Raw genomic sequence first — 17,319 nt, forward strand, 5'->3', positions numbered from 1 at the left:
AAAATGCCTTAATTTTTACAATGTGCTACTTGTCCACAAATCTGAGCAGTAGTACTTTTAAAAAAACAGTGAAATGATATTCTTCAGATTTTTGCTAAAATAGTCTTCTATGGCTATGATTAAATGCTGCCCCCCTGAGGCTACAGATCTCCTTTCTGATGGGCTGATTAACTTTCTCAAGCTCTTTATCAAAGAAAGAAAGGGACCAAGAAGATACCAATACTTACAGGAATGATTCATGTGTGAGGGACAGGGAACTGAGGAGAGTCATATATAAAATACCTTCAACAGGTACATCCTTAAGTAAACTCATTTTATATACAAGAATTTGGCAGATCATGGGATTAACAGATACAGATATGTTCAACATGTGTTTTGTATGATCCTGGAACAAACAAGTCTTCAGATAAGTATATATAACTAAGTTACTTCATTTTTAGTTCATTTTTATTTTTTAATATGCCAATCTAGTTTTATGTCTCCAGCAGATATCAATTCATGAACAGTGGAAGAGGGTAGGGCACTGGAAATAGAATCCTATAAGTTGCACTTGAACTTGCAAATACAACAGATTTTTAAAAAGCAGCTACAAATGAAAAAAATTGCCTTTTATTAGGTACAAGTTATTTTGTATTTATATGAACTGCCCAGGTAAATACTACTTAATTACAAAACCTATGTTTATATAATTTATTTTTATATATAGTCTTCCTTGTTCCTATTTTTTTTTCTGTAACGAGATTAATACAGCTTATTAATGGAGGTGAGAAGGAACAAAAAATAAAGAAAAAAATGAAATAATAACAGTATTAGGAACGATTACCTATTGGTCTTTCTTAGCAGGGACATTTCCCTGCAGTCTTTCCAGACCTGAGCTTTCTGCAAGTTTGGAAGTCCCTTCCTGAGTTCCAGGTACCTCCTTAACATCCCTAGACCCCTTGAAATGGTGGAAATAACAAGGTTTGGCTGAGAAATCACATTTAAAATCTTCTATTTTGTCTACCCCTTTATTTATTTATTTATTTATTTTTTGTCTACCCAATTTATTTATTTATTTTTATTTATTTTTGTGATTGCTATCCGATCTGAACCCCTGATCTTGGTGTTTTAAGACTGAGTTCTAACCAACTGAGCTAATTGGCCAGCCCTAAGCTACCAGTTTAATAGTGAATAAAATGGTATTAAACAAAGGTCTAAAATGCAATATTTAAGAATACATAAAGAAATTTAAGGAATCTAGGTGACAATGGAAATGGTTTTCTATTAGCAGGCTCTTAAGAAGGCCCAAAGCCTACCATTCAAAAGAAACTTAAGATGTCATCTTTATCAGATGGGTATTTATGAGGATAAAATATACATGCACCATTATTAAGTGCCCATTTATGTAGCAGGCACTCTGCTAAGTGCTATATATAAGAATCCTGGTTTTTAATTTTCATTCTCATAGACACCATGTAAAAGTGTACATTTCTTTTTCCTTGCAAAGTTTTTAATTTCTATATGCCAACCAAATATCAACTTTAGAAACAAAGAGTGTAGTTATTTTATATAAACTACATTCTTGGGGAGAATGCATGGAATTTTAGATTTTTCAGATTAGAAAAAAGGTGTATTTATTTTATTCAAATAAATACAATGACTACAAATAAAATGTACGGCTTGAATTACCTGCATTTATATCCGATGTGTTAAGTAAAGAGTTTTAGCATGAATGTCCTAAAATTACTATTTAGTAGCTACAAATATCCTATAATGCAATATTTGAAATAATCAATGTTAGATAAAAAAGGGTTTTCCAGAACTTTACAGAGAAATCCTTTAGAATAGTGGAGAAAAGAAAGGTTAATGGGTCAGTTGTGGATTCAGACACACCCAGATTTCGGTCCTGGTGCCACTTTGTACTACTTGGTAACCTTGGGCGAGTTATTTAGCATCCTAAGTCCTCTTCTCTAAAATGGTGATAACAATTTTTAACTAGTAGGTTGTTGTGAGGATTAAATGAGAAAATGTTTTAGTTCAAAGTCCCTAGCATAGGTCCTAATCTTTGCTAGTATTATTGTTCATTCTTTGTTACTGAGATATCATTATTGAATATAACTATATGGGAAGATTAAGGACACAAAAAAAGAGGATTGATGAAACAATTCCATAGCCAATGGAGTCATTTTCTAAGTTGGCTTTTCTCTATTATAACTACTTAAGACTAAAAGGACTCTAAGAGGAAAAAAACCAGTCAGGCATATAATCAAGATGAACAGGGAAATTATTAAATATAAGAAAAAATATAAAAACCCAATTTACTGAATGTCTTCTATGTAGTAGACATTGTACTATTTCAAAAAAGTTGTGCTTCAGTGAAAAACTCAACTTGTGGAAGCTTGTTTGAGTAAAAATGACTCAGTATCTTCCACCAACAGTTCAGTATTAATTATTGCCATGTACAGAGCATCCACTGAGGAATATGCATCTTATTTAATTACTTTGAAATAGATCTAGGCAATATGAACATATAAATTAAAATCCCATTATGCCCCAGAGTAGTACTTTATGAAGAAAGTGAAGAAAGATGCATATTAGTGGAAGAACTGTTCTGAAGCAAGGGACTCTTCTTTTTGTTCTTGTATCATCCATTCTGCTGCCCCCAAACCTAGATTTGGTACTAATGCCAACCATGGCCATAGACATGCTGTTATCACTGTAAGCACAGAGAAGAAACCCAAGCCAGAAAAGTGCTAGCAGAGTTGGCAACAGTCACAGAAGGTTCTGGCTATGCAGTAATTAGGAAACACAGAGTGAAAGAAAAATGATCCAGGAAATAGGTATTGGCAACTGTTAAGTGAACCCATGGTTTCAGTGGAAACAGCATATAAGATTGTCCTTAAAATCTTTACAGGCTGATTGGACCCTCAATTCACTAGCACTGATCCTAGAAAATACGTTTATGTACTAAGGCATGCAGAGACAGGATAGTAGGCATTAAAAAGGGAATAGCAGAAACATGACAGTAGAGGGCCGGCCCGTGGCTCACTCGGGAGAGTGTGGTGCTGATAACACCAAGGCCCCGGGTTCGGATCCCATATACGGATGGCCGGTTCACTCACTGGCTGAGCGTGGTGCTGACAACACCAAGTCAAGGGTTAAGATCCCCTTACCGGTCATCTTTAAAAAAAAAAAAAAAAAAAAAAAAAACATGACAGTAGAGCAAAGGAGTAAGAAACACAAAAGTAAGAATATCAGAACACCTGAAACAAACTAAAATTATAAGTAATAATACTTTTTTAAGAATAAAGGAAACTAATTCAATACATAAACATAACAAGAATACACTTGATAAAGTTCTTGTGGGATTGATCCTTTTTACAAAAGTACTGTTAAAAGTGCCACAAAAACAAATGCATGTCAAAATCAAATACAGAAATCCCCACTTGGAGTACTCTTAGGAAGCCCCTCTTACCCCCACATCCTTCTGCAGTTAACTCAAAAAGAAGACTAAGACACATTTTTTAAATTCTCCAAAAGATGTTAGATTAGCAACTGCTTCTCTACCTTGGGTCCGCAAAATTACTAATTTGGATCTATAACAAAACTGAAAGATTCTTTAAATCATGTGTTAAAGTTAACAATTGAAAACTGTTTAATATTCAAAACCAGAGGAAAAATAGGACAGCTTGCGTACAAGTGAGCTGACACAGTAACATTTCAAGGTGAAACATGAAAAAAACAGTGCATTTCCTCCTAAAATCGTATTTACAGATAAGAAATTTTATAAGAGAAATGTGATAGTAGAATGACTTACCTGTGGGACCACATTCTGTATGTATGTTGATGGATGCTGCTGCTTTTGCTGAACAGCACTTTCTATTGCTACTTTAGCTACCGTGCTTGGATCTGCTCCTGCCGGCACAGCAACCATTGTTGCACTGCAGCCAGCATTGTTGGGGTCACTGATTGTAACAATTCTAACTCCTACTTTATTTGGAATTCCTGTTACTGTTTCCCTATCATTGTCCTCTGCTGGCCTCTTTACAGTTTTGCATTCTGCTGTGCCATTTGTAGACCGAACATCAGATGATAGGGCAGGAGAATGGGACACTCTTGATCCTGAGTGAGGAACTGCTATGATTTGATGCCCCTGTATAACAGAGGTTGTAGAATGTGGTGAGACAACTACACTTGGGCGTTGCTGAGGCACATCTGAATTCAAACTTGAAGCTAGAGGTCCATTAGGCAAATCAGTACCACTAAATTGCTGTGTTGCCACATTTGAAGCCTCCTGTGTACTACTCACAGATGATGAGCCACCCAAAGTTAATACAGGTCCATTAGAAATTCTTTCTAATTGATCACCTTTGGCAGTATCTTGCTGAGTGGCATCTAAAGTCCCTTGTGATTCCATCGGAGATATCTCACCATTTCCTACATGATTGGAAGTTTTGTGATTTGGAATGTTTTTGCTTAAATGAGAACCATCTCCTTTATCAAAATCACAGATTCCATTAACTAGGGGTTTTTTCAAATCACTTTTGATATCTTGCATGTCCATTTGTTCTGAGTTCTGTTTTCCAGACGCTCCATTCTCACCTAATTCTAATGATGGCCCATTACTGATTAGTGAGCACTGATTAGCCTCACTTTGAATTTTCCCTGAGTTTGAAGGAGGTAGACTCGAGTCACTGTACTTTCTCCCATTTAAAAGACTTCCCATTTGCATTTCATTTTCCTTTGTATCCCCATTGCTGGTGTTTGTGGCTCCTCGTCGACAGGACGGGTTCTCCATGACTTCAATTTTACGTTCATGAACATGTAAACCTGTTGCTTCCTTTGCTTCCTCCTCCTTTTGGCAAATTATTTTATCACCTTTGAATGGGGGAGCAGCAGTAGTACATGATTGTCCAGCTGGAGATGCTTGAGTGGCTGGAAACGTTTGCACCTGAAGTCCAACTCCTGCCTGTGTTCCGCTCATGCTAATTCCTGCTGGAGCAATAAGCTGAGTTGCATTTCCCTGACTCACAGTTGCAGTTGCAAAACTCGTATTTGGCACAACTGTTATGGTTACTTGGTTGCCAGAAGTCCCTTGAAAAATGGTTGCTGGGCTATTTGAGATCAGTGGGCCTGGCAATATCTGTAAGTTCGAGATGGGCACAGTTTGTACTCCCCCTGTAGGTGACATTGCACTTTGGACCAACTGAACATTCTGCTGCCCAACCAATAGCTGCTGGGCTGGAGTTTGCCCCTGCACACCAAAACCTGCTGCTTGGTTATTGGCCACCTGATAGACCACCTGAGGGCTAGGAGCTCTTGCATTATTAGGGGGAGGAATCTGTGGAGCTGGGAGAATAAGCTTACCACCCGGCGTTGAAGGACCACGCTTTGGAAGCAGCAGCTGTTTTATCAGGCTTGACTCACCAGAAGCCGGCTGACCAACTCCTGCATTTGTTTGCTGAGGTTGAACTTGCATCTGTACTTGTTGTGGCTGCTGAACCTGTACTTGTACCTGTTGTGGTGGGGGTGCTGGTGAATGCTGCTGCTGTTGTTGCCTCTTCACAGATAGCATTTGACTGACAGTAGGAGGTGGTCCCTGTGATTGAGGGATGGAAGAAGAAGACATGGCAGTAGGGACTTGGTTATTAGTAGCTGGGACAGGTGATGGTGAAGAAGATGGAGTTATGTTTGGTTGTCCAGATAACTGAACTGTCTGGCCACCTGGAAGAGCTGCTGGATTAGCAAGAACAATTTGGTGAATGGCTGGTGCATAAGTTTGACCTTGTTGAGCTGGCTGGCTTACAATCACTACACTTTGTTGGGTTGGCTGCTGTGGTTGTTGGATAGGCTGCTGTACCACGGTTGATGCAACTTGCTGAGAAGGGAGAGGTTTTGGTGCAATGTTCTGAAACCCTACCCTTGAGGGTTGTGGACTTGGGACACCAGCAATGGTAACCATTTGTCCTGTAGCTACCTGAAAATTCTGTACTGAAGTTGCTGAGACAATATTGGATGCAGAAGTTGTTACATACTGTGGAGGTGCTATAATAACAGTGTCTTGTGGCTGGCTACCAGCTGATGTCTGCTGAGATGAAGTCTGCACAGGTTGGGGTGATGTGGTAATTAACTGTTGACCCTGTGAAACTGTAGAAGTACATGCTGGTATGTTCTGTACTCTGCCAAAAATATGACTCTGTGGGACAGCTTGTTGAATTACCGTAACAGGAGTGCCTGAAGGTATCTGTCCTGGTACCACTGTGTGTAATGGAGTCTGTTGTGAAATTACAGATGGGTGGTGAAGCAATGTCTGAGAATTCACAACTGTAACAGGTTGTGGCCCTGTACTATGATTCTGAACCACAGAACTCTGTGCAGGTCCTCCTCCAACAGCAATACTAACAGGAACTGCTGTCTGAGGTATAGAATTCTGGATTACTGTAGCCTTAACAACTTCACAAGGAATTGGAGCTTTATTCTGAACGACAGTCACTGGAGCATTTTGCTGCTGGTGGGTATGAACTGAAGGATTTGGTGGAATTCTTGAAACAGTCTGTGCCACAGTATGAACACCTTGTACTGGAAAAGACATTTGTGTTGCAGTCAAATTTGAAGAATGGTTGGTAACAGTAGTCCTCTGAAAAGGGTTTCCTATAGTTTGTGATCCATGAGGGATTCCTGAAAATACGGGGGGAAAGTCAAAATTCCAAATGAAATGACTGAGAAGCTGCAAGTAGGACTTATTTAACTTAATACAAGAGAAAATACTTTAAAAAGTTCACTTCTAACAATTTTGAATTACATGAATATGATAAAAAATAAACCAATTAAGAAAATGCTACTGGAAAAACAAGGAAAAGTTACACATTCTAAACATATATAATATACATTTTTCATTTACTTTTATTATTAAATTAGTAATATTTAAAAACACAACAAAAATTAATACCTGCAGGTGAAGGAGTTGGAGATACATCAGGAACAGAATCAACACGAACAACAGGAGTAGAAACTGGTTGCTGCTGATAGTACATCTGAATGGGAAGTGGGATAGCCCTCCGTTTTACTCCTACCACGTGAATATGTGCCTGCCCATTGTTACTGGAATCCTCCACTCTCTTCACTGTATGATTTGGAAAGACCGTTCTATAAAATATGTACATACTCAGTTAGTTTTGATAAATAGCACACTAGGAAAAAACACTGACTTCCAGCAATATTTACAGGAATGGCAGTATATTCTCAGCTACTTATGTATAAACTAATATGATTCATGAAGCTATATTCTGCAAGGGTGGCAAGCATCCTCCAATTTTTAAAAAATCATTATTTATTAACTATGTTGTTGGGTTTTAAACAATTCCACCCCATATACAACTAATAAAAAATACCCATTTTATGAGCTTTGCAAAATAAAAGCCCTGATATTTGAAGATAAGAGTATTAATTATAAACTATCACTCAATATTGAAAAGGTCTAAAGTCATGTCTTTCACATGTAAAAGTAGTAGGAAAAAAAGCAAACAACGTCTTTTTCTTTCTTTGTAAACCTCGTAAAGTTCCAACACAAACACCAGATGTTATTTCTGAAATTGTCTTTTATTTAAACCTCCACCCCACTCCAACCTACCCATTTAATTAATTAATTAATTATTTAAATTTTAACTTCTCAATATACATTGTAGTTGATTTTCATGTCCCCTTATCGGTTCCTTTTTTCTCCCTCCATCTTTCCCCTGCCCCCCACTACATCTTATCTGTTCACTTGTCTTAACAAGTTCAAGGACTTGTTGTGATTGTGTCTTCTTCCCCCCCACCCTTTATTTGTTTGTATATTTATTTATTTATTTTTAGCTCCCACAAATAAGTGAGAACATGTAGTATTTCTCTTTCTGTGCCTGACTTGTTTCACTTAATATAATTTTCTCTAAGACTATCCATGTTGTTGTGAATGGCAATATTTCATTCTTTTTTTATAGCAGAGTAGTATTCCACTGTGTAGATATACCACAGTTTCCTTATCCACTCATCTGATGATGAACATTTAGGCTGGTTGCCTATTCAACCTACTCATTTAAAATTTCAAATAGTAGAGACAGTTAAAACTACAGATATTTGGTATTTTCTCTAGAGAGCAGAAAGTACTGTACATGATGTAAAAGAACTTTATTTAAAGAATTATGCATCCTACCTAAGACATTTATAAAATCCAGTTGATGTTAGTATTCCACCACGAGCTAATTTACTGCAAGTTGAGAGGTATTCAGAATACATTTCTGCTCGAGAGACAGAACAATCTGGATTTACTTCAAAATGAGCATTTAGCCTAAAAGAGGAGAAAAATAAAGGCATTATGCAATATACTCTAGGAAAGTCTATATTTAAATATCCTAAAACCATTTGAAGGCAATGTGTTACAAACTAATATTTATACACACTAATCAAATTTTACTATCTCATATGTTACCAAAAATACATGCTAGGTTTTAGATAAATTAAATAAAAGAGATTAACTACTTAATCATGCTTATTTTAGTATTAAAAGTATCATTAACAGCAAATATAAAAACTATGTTCACATCCCAGTGAGAGCAGGGTTGGTCTGTTGGCAACAAATGTTCTATAACAAATAGTTTTATTCAGTAAATATCTACTCAGGATCCTGTCTTGGAATAATCATAATATAACAGAAGCTCCCAATTATGAGCTATTTGCCTTGGAGTTGAGGAAAATGGGAGAAAACAGACTAAAGGTATACTCTTCTTGGCTCTTGGATTAAATTTCCTCAAAAGAAATTTACCCAAGCTTTTCAACTAATCCCTGAGACAACACTTCCCATGCTGCCCACTTCCCCATTTCGAAATACTTCTTTCTATTTGTTAATCCATTACAAAGTAATTCAAACTTTACTTTGTCTTTTTCTTAAAGAGACTTTCATCTATAAATTGGGATTGGAGGCCTAGATACATTTATAGGACTCTTTCCAGAACTCACTATGCATAACAGACCAACTTAACAGCTGTTTCTTGCGAACTGAATCAAAAAATAATTATGATAAAATAATTGCAAAATGACTCTCCCTCCCTCTCCAAGAACTGGCAGAAATGAGCAACTGTGATTTATAAGACCAAATCTATGCCTAATGTACACATTTTATAGTGATTATGGTACATACTCTTTCCAACTTTCATAATCCTTAGTATATCAAGATTTTTTTTTTTTTTTTTTAAAGATGACCGGTAAGGGGATCTTAACCCTTGACTTGGTGTGGTCAGCACCACGCTCACCCAAGTGAGCGAACCGGCCATCCGTATATGGGATCCGAACCCGGGGCCTTGGTGTTATTAGCACCACACTCTCCCGAGTGAGCCACGGGCCGGCCCTGTATATCAAGATTTTTAAAAGACTAGATATAAAAAACATTTTAATTGCAACATGGAAGACAAACATTTCCAAATATTGGAAGAGATTCCTCAAATATAAGGGGTCAATGTGTAAAAATATTGAAGGTGAGGAAAAGCAAATAATTAGAGAGATTTAAAACCATAAATCTGATTTAAGCAAAATAGTAAAGTCTGGAGAAAACTAAAGTAGGAACAAAGATATGAAAGCACCAAATGCATGGAACACAGAGTGACAGAAGCATGGAATGGGAGACAAATAATCTTAGAGAATGGGAGAAAAGGGATCAAGGAAAGAAATTTTTTACAGTGAAATATCATTGGAAAGTGATCTTATACTTCAATCTGTTAATCTTCTAAATAATTTAAATTGAACTTCATAAATAATGTGAAGGCAACTACCTATGACAAAATAGCTGAGATATGACTACTCAATCTTCTCAAGAAAATATTATTGTCAAGTTGCTTATTTCAAGGTAGACAAATTGGGTATTCTCCCGTTTGACAAATTTCCCCTCACTACTCACAAAAAGAAAAAAATTAACTATCAATGAATAAGAGGTCTTGCTTTAGATGGAAAATAATAGACATTAACAACAAAATCTGGTTTTACTTAAAGTCGGTCCAATTCAATTTTAACAAAACATTAATTTTGAAGAACAAATTTTGTAATATGACAAACCTTATTTTCTACAAAGTCAAAGATAACTTTTTAACATAAATTTTACTCTGAAAAGAAATTAAATGGAGCAATTTAATGAAATTTTAGTCAGACTATTTTAATTCTGAAATTTCTGATTAATATTTTTCTTTCAAATTATTCCAAAATAAAGGTGAAGTGATTTTACATTGTCCTTTCTTTTTATAAATGATATTTTACTGTAACTAAAAAGAAATACAGAATAAAATATTCTGGATAACTGTCAAATACATTTCCTTCTTTTCTTTTGCTTTATTCTTCCCAAGGATAAAGCCTTAGTAGAAATAAAACACTTACCACTGACAAGCAAACTTCTCACTATCTATTTCCACTATTCCTGGAGGTGGAGCAACATGCTGTGCTACAACTGCTCTGGAAGCTAAAAAAAAAATAAAAATACATTAGCTACATCATTTTTAAAAAGTCACCATATGCCACTTTTAGTTCATGGACACTAAACCAATTAATGTTCACAATGAATACCTCTTAAGAAAGTACATCAACATATGAAAATATACAAATTAGAAAAAGAAACTAATATGTATTGGAGCACATATACCAGGCACTATCTTAGATGCTTCATATAAACTTTTGTTTAACTTTGCAATCATTCAATAACAACAATAATATGGATGATTTCACTAATATAAACTCTATTTTCCAGTGGGCCAGACACTGAACTAAATACTTTACATATATTATTTTACTTAATTCTTTCATGAGGTAAGTACACATAAGGAAAATGAGACTCAAAGTGATTAAAACAACTAGCCCAGGGCATAAGTAAATAAGCATCTCTCAGTTCAGTTATAAAAGCAGAATGCATCAGAAATTATACCTTCACTTCCGAATTTAACAGATTAATATTAACTCTACAAGTGGCATATATAAAATTTCTGGGATAAGATGAACAAAGCTGAACTTATTTAAACTCCCACATTCAAGAAAGAATTTTCATGGATTATTCTCTTGGGCGGGGAGGGGGGGGGGAAGAATTCTGTTGTAATAGTAGTTTTGAAGTATACTTTTTGTCCTGAAAGAGGCAATATGGTGTGTAAAAATGTACTAGCTATTAAGACACATACAGGGGCCCTGCCAAGGTCCTGAGGTACGGAGCTGGCGAAGCTGGACCGATACCACAATCAGGTAAAGAGCACACCAAAAACACCATTTCCACATGGGTAGCCCGCCATAGCCACCACAATTGCCACGGCTGCCACAAAAGCAGTTAGTCTCTATAGCAGCAGTCACAGCCACCGTATAGATGGCACACCAGACTTAAGAAGAGGTCCTCTCTCCACAAAGCACACTCCAGAGTAAGAAAAGAAGCATCTGCTTTACAACAATAGGGGAGGACTTCACCACACCTGTCTCAGTACTGGACAGACCATCTAGGCAACAAATCAACAGAGGAACAGTTAGTCTATCAGATGGAGAGAACAAATCTATGTTTAATAGAGGAGGGAAGGAGAGGCAAAGGATTGGATAAGGGGCATAAAGAACAAGTATGATTTGTAATAATGAATATGCTAATAAAAAAAGAAAAAAAGACATACAATATCTAAGACTTCACTTATGGTATATCTTAAAACCATTTCAAGGCCAAAGAATGAATGAAGTAAATCATCTACTATTTCTAACAAGTTGAATAGATCTGTAGGAAAAAAATAAGAGATCTCTACAAAGAAACTCATGAAAACTATAATAGAAGATAATATAAATAGAAGATAATATAATATAAATGTCTTATTATCATAATAAACAATAAGTATGAATCTTACATATTTGTAAATTAAAAGTTATTATCCTGTTTCATCATTGAATCAGCATTATTTTGTAGTTTTTAAACATACAAAATGTACCCACTATTTTTTCAGATGACATTTTAGTAAAACTTCTCAGAACCCTCAAATAGAACAAATGAATTTCATTGGAACTAGAGGATCTCCACAGGACAAATGTGTGAATGAACTAAAGCAATCATGATGGTTGATGAGGCCCCAGCCTTTCTTTGGGATAATAACTAATCGCAGCCACTTAAACACTCACTCTGTATTAAGCCATTTATATTTACATTATTTGTTTTAATCTTTAGAAGTTTAAGTTTAATTATCCCTATTTTATAGATCAGAAAAGATTTTCTCAGAGATCAGAGATTAAGTTCACACAGGAACACATGATGGAGATAGCAGAGCTAGGTATAGTTGGAAAGCCTTCGTTTAGAAGTGTTGGATGTCAATCCAGATCTACCGCATTTCAGCGGTCATACTGTGATATGCTGCTTCTTAAGAGAACATAATAATTAGAACCAAAATTTATCCTGTTGGCAATTCCAGCATATCTTTCTTCTCCTTCTTAACTAATGATACCATTACAGAAAATACCTTTCTAGGGCCAGAACCTATATAGAAATCTTCTTACCTTTATTGCTTGTATTATGAAAGAGTATATCCTACACTTAGACTGAAATTTCCTGAATCAATTATCAATCAATTCTATTAAACATTAGAAATTATGTTGAAATATGAGAAACCTTATAAATAATGTATAAAGAAGGATGTTAAAGTCATAATTATGAATTTAAACTGAAAACATACATTACTATAAACGTAGCTACAAAACTGAGAAGCACAGACCTTGGGATTCCTTCAAAGGCACTTACTTATACTTTGAAAGGAATCAATTTCCACATACTCAACTTTTGAACATACTCCTTCCTAAAATTGCTTTGTCTGAGAATATCACCTCCTCTTTGACAACTTGTTTTTCTATCATTCTGGAACAGAAAGGCTGAACTCTCATCCATCTTTTACAATACTGCAGAATTATGGTTAAATATATAACTGGAGCCAGAGAGTTCCATCACTCACTAGCAGTGTAACTTTGGGCAAGTTACTAAATTTCTGTATGAAATGGGGAAAAGTAACAGTACAATGACCTCATAGGTTGTTATGAAGATTTGAGGAGCTTATATGTAGGTCACTTCAAACAATGCCTAGCACAAAGTAAGCACTATATAAACGTTAGCTATTATTATTATGGTGTTAAAAACCTCTGAAACACCAAAGGGAGAATTAGAAACATTAGTGTCCACAACACCTCTTAACAAAGGTATTATGATAGGTCTTCCTGTCAATGCCAGTATTTTATATATTGAAGTCAAAGTTGGGCATTTGGGGCATTCTGGTCCTTTGGTGTGTTTTGAATTCAGATATATATAGAGAGAGATAGATATACAGATATATATAGTGATGACAATTTTGCTTAATGTCCTTGACTCCTCTTTCCCTCAAGTACTGTCAAAGCATGCATTACTTCTGAGACAGAATCCTGTGTAAGCAAAAGCACAGAAAATATGTTAAGTAAATATCAAAGGTTTCTTATTTAATTCAGATGATAAACTTATGACAAGTTTAACTCAGAATTCTGAAGTAAGGAAGGTGTCACAGAAACACATCTCATACTTTCTTGAACTGAAAACAAAGTTGGACTTTTTCTAAGTAACAGAAAGTGAGTCTGATTAAGCAAGAGTTTTTAATAATAAAAACTAGCTTTATCAGTTATATTATATGGCAGACATTTTCCACAAATTGAATGGAGTAAATTTGCAGTGCCAAGGTTTTCACAAAAATGTATTGAAAGAACATGATAAAAAAAAGCACTTTATAAATATCGAAAATATTGTATTGGTCTTGAAATGAACAATATTTCACTTTTCCTAACCCAGTAGTCCTCAAAATATAGTCCCCAGACCTGCTGCATCAACATCTCATGGGAACTTGTCAAAAATGAAAATTTTCAGGTCCCACCTGTTTCAGAAACCCAGGGTATGAGGCCCAGAAATCTGTGTTTTAATAAGCCCATCAGGTGATTCTGGTGCACCCTAAAGTTTGAGAATCACTGTGCTATTTTTTGAATATATTAGGTTACACAAGGTGCTTCTAAGTAAAAGAATACCAAGTATAATTTATAGACATAATCTGTTAATATCTTTTTAATTTTCCAGAAACTTAAAAAAAAAAGTCTCTAATGTCCGAGCATCAAATACTCTTACAAGTCACATACTTGTTAATTCTTTGATTTCAACAAAAACAAAGGAGAACTCAAGTTGTTAGATGATCATTAACTGATGTCCTCATGAAAAGGAAAAGAGACCAGAGCTAGCTAGCTTTCTGTGAGGACACAGTAAGAAGGCAGTCATCTGCAAGCCAGGAAGAGCCCTCATCAGAAACTGAACTCTGTCAGACCTTGATCTTGGACTTCCCAATTTCCCTGTGAAAAATAAATTTTTGTTAAGCCAAAAAAAAAAAAAAAAAAAAACCAATACTTTTTGAATAATTCTGATGAAATTCAAAGAACTATAAGCACTATTCTCATCTATTTATTGCTGTGAACTAGATTTTTCAACTTATAGCTATAAAAATGGAAAATAGGAATAGAAGTGATGCTGATTCCAGTTTAATTCCAGCAATAAATAATATTCATTCAGACATACACTGACTGATAGCTTCTAGAGAATTAGAAAAAAAAGTCCCATACAACTCATTAAAAGGTGCACATCCAATAATTTTACTTTTTAATAATTAGTTATAAAAACTTGTAATGTATTTACTGTTATTTGATGTACTGTTTATTACTAAAACTTGTAATGATAAAATAAATTTTTAAACACTTAGGGCCTTCTAGAATAACAAGGAATTAATTGAAAAAAACTTTAAAATGTCTATTTTATAGCTGAAAAGTATTGATAGGGTGATGAATAAAAGACTTTAAGCATAAAACCTTTTACACATTAGGATGAAATTCTGTGAGGATATTACAATATGAGATTAAGGTGAAAGAAGGATATTGTAAAATTTCTGTTGTTGAAGAGTTTGTGTATTGTTAAAATGGATGATGGTATCAAGATTCCACTAGATACAAAAAGTGTTGTAATTATTTTATTTTAGAAAGTCAATTGACTATATATACATCGAGAAAATATATTATTTGCAACTATTTAAATTATGATGAAATTTCAACGTCAACCTAAAAATGGGTGAGAGGTAACAAAATTTCCATAGGGATGACGGGAAGTAAGCAAAAAGGTTGAAGATGACCATTCCATAAGAGAGCAGCATTGAACTATTGTGGGGAGTGTGGTGGGAAGGAGCTAAACTATTTAAAGTTGTCATTCAGGGTGAGTATAAGTAATAAAGTGCTCTCCAACTCAAAAATGAACTCTTTTAGGTCCCAGAGGTCTAATTCCTTTTCTATTAATGAATTACTACATAGATGAATAAGTGACAAACTCAGTGTTTAATTTTGTCCATTTGCCAAATGACGACCAAATCTTAGGTTGGCAAGTGGGTTCATTTGTTGAGGTCAAAAGAACTGTTAAGGTCAAAAGTCATCATAAGGCAAAAAGAGTAGCTTTCATCAAAATCACTCTTGAAAATTCCTCAAATGGCCTATAACAGTTCACTGACAATTTATCAGTTCCTTTTTGTTAGATGCCATTTCTCTATGGCACTAATTAATTTACTCTTCAGTTTCTTCTTTGAGGATAAAAACATATCCTTACCACCCACTTAACTGGCAACACAAACTGTTTCATTTCTTCGTTAAGGTTTAGAAACCATTAATACTCTGACCAAAGATTCCCTAATATGCATTGGCTATCTAACATCTATTGCTTGTTGAGTAGACTGGCAGTCAAAATTACCTATTTTTTTGCCTTCTACTATTTGTCCAGTTGTTAGGTAGACTCAAGTAAGTTAAATGCACATATGATACATAACTCTAACATATAGTGCAGAGGGACATAATGGAAATCAATGAAATATTTGATACATGTTATATACTTTGTGTAAATAGAGTACAGTCAGCTATTTGTATCCGCCGGCATCCGTGTATTCAAACAACCACGGATTGAAAATATTCAGGAAAAAAAAACTGCATCTGTACTGAATATGGGCAGACTTTTTGTCTTACCATTATTCCTCAAGCAATACAATATAACAACTATTTGCATTACACTGTATTAGGTATTATAAATAATTTAGAGATGATTTAAAGTATGAAGGAGGATGTGCACAGATTATGTGCAAATTCTATGTCCTTTTATATCAGAGATTTGAGCATCTATGAATTTTGGAATCTGTGGGAGGTCCTACAAGAAATCCCCCATGAATACTGTGGGACTGCTGTACATAATTTTAATACTGTGAGTTAGGGTAGAAGAGAGATTGGGACCACGAATGAATATAAGGAGAACAGATAGCTGGAGAGAGATGATGAGTCTGAACTGAGTCATAAACACTGGCAATTGAAGAGGCCAGGGTATTTAGGAAGATCTAACAAGATTTGATGGTTAAAGATTAAGGATGATGAGATTTTTAGTTTGGGGGTAGTGACGGAGGATGAGAAAGACCTGAATATACTTTTAGCTGAAATGAAGAAGTGAAAAAAGAATGGTTTAAGATATGGAACAAGGAGATGGGAAAGACTGATATTCAGAGCACAGATTCAGAAGAAGTTAGCATCTCTTTCTGAGAGAAGGGGAGGTTGAAGGAGGATGAGTTTAGATGCTAAGAAGTTTGTAACTGAAGTGGTAAAAAGTTGAACTTCATTTTACACAAGCCTCTGTATTAACTGCAAAGTAAGAGGTGAGATCAACTGAGCAAACGAGTGTCCTCCATTCGAAAAATAAAAAGAGAAGTATCTTGGGGATATAGGAATTGGGAGCATAGGAAGCGAAAGGGCAGCTGAGAAGAAAAATAGATAGCTTTTGTTATGACAAATGAAGGTAGAGAAAGCGCTCTACAAAAAGGCCAACTGTGCTAAAATACAAAAATGATGACTCACAATGAGCCAGGAGAAAGAAGTCCAAAGACTAACGAGAAGGCTGGTTATTAGACAAGTCTGTACTATAATCACAGATATTTGAGTTAAACCAAGCCAAAGGACCTTAGGAAGGGTACACACATGCAGGTATACATGCCTGTATATGTGTCTGTGTATGTATGTCCATGCACCTGCTCCTAGGCTCTGACTCTGTGGTTCTGGGTCCAAAATTTAAGGGTGTTAGGGGTATTACACTTACACACCCTAATGACTGTCTGAAAAAATTATAAGGTAGTATAATATAATATAATATTCCTGTTATGTCGACTTCCCATAACCAATTTCACAAATAATAAGCTCATAGGGGTACTTGTTATTGCCATCACAATTGTGCGTACTTAATCCCTCATACTC

General features: G+C 35.3%; 1 protein-coding gene across 1 annotated transcript in view; it reads right to left on the reverse strand.

The window, feature by feature from the left end:
* ARID2 (AT-rich interaction domain 2) overlaps positions 1 to 17,319 on the reverse strand; it is a 159,463-nt gene that overhangs the window by 37,884 nt on the left and 104,260 nt on the right. The window contains exons 12-15 of the mRNA XM_063074980.1: positions 10,378 to 10,459; positions 8,171 to 8,305; positions 6,929 to 7,125; positions 3,797 to 6,657 (exon numbers count right to left, since the gene is read on the reverse strand). Coding sequence (XP_062931050.1) covers positions 3,797 to 6,657; positions 6,929 to 7,125; positions 8,171 to 8,305; positions 10,378 to 10,459 — 3,275 coding nt within the window. The remainder of the gene's footprint in view (positions 1 to 3,796; positions 6,658 to 6,928; positions 7,126 to 8,170; positions 8,306 to 10,377; positions 10,460 to 17,319) is intronic.

The sequence above is a fragment of the Cynocephalus volans genome, chromosome 12 (assembly GCF_027409185.1).
Source record: "Cynocephalus volans isolate mCynVol1 chromosome 12, mCynVol1.pri, whole genome shotgun sequence".
In the NCBI taxonomy this organism is placed as follows: domain Eukaryota; kingdom Metazoa; phylum Chordata; class Mammalia; order Dermoptera; family Cynocephalidae; genus Cynocephalus; species Cynocephalus volans.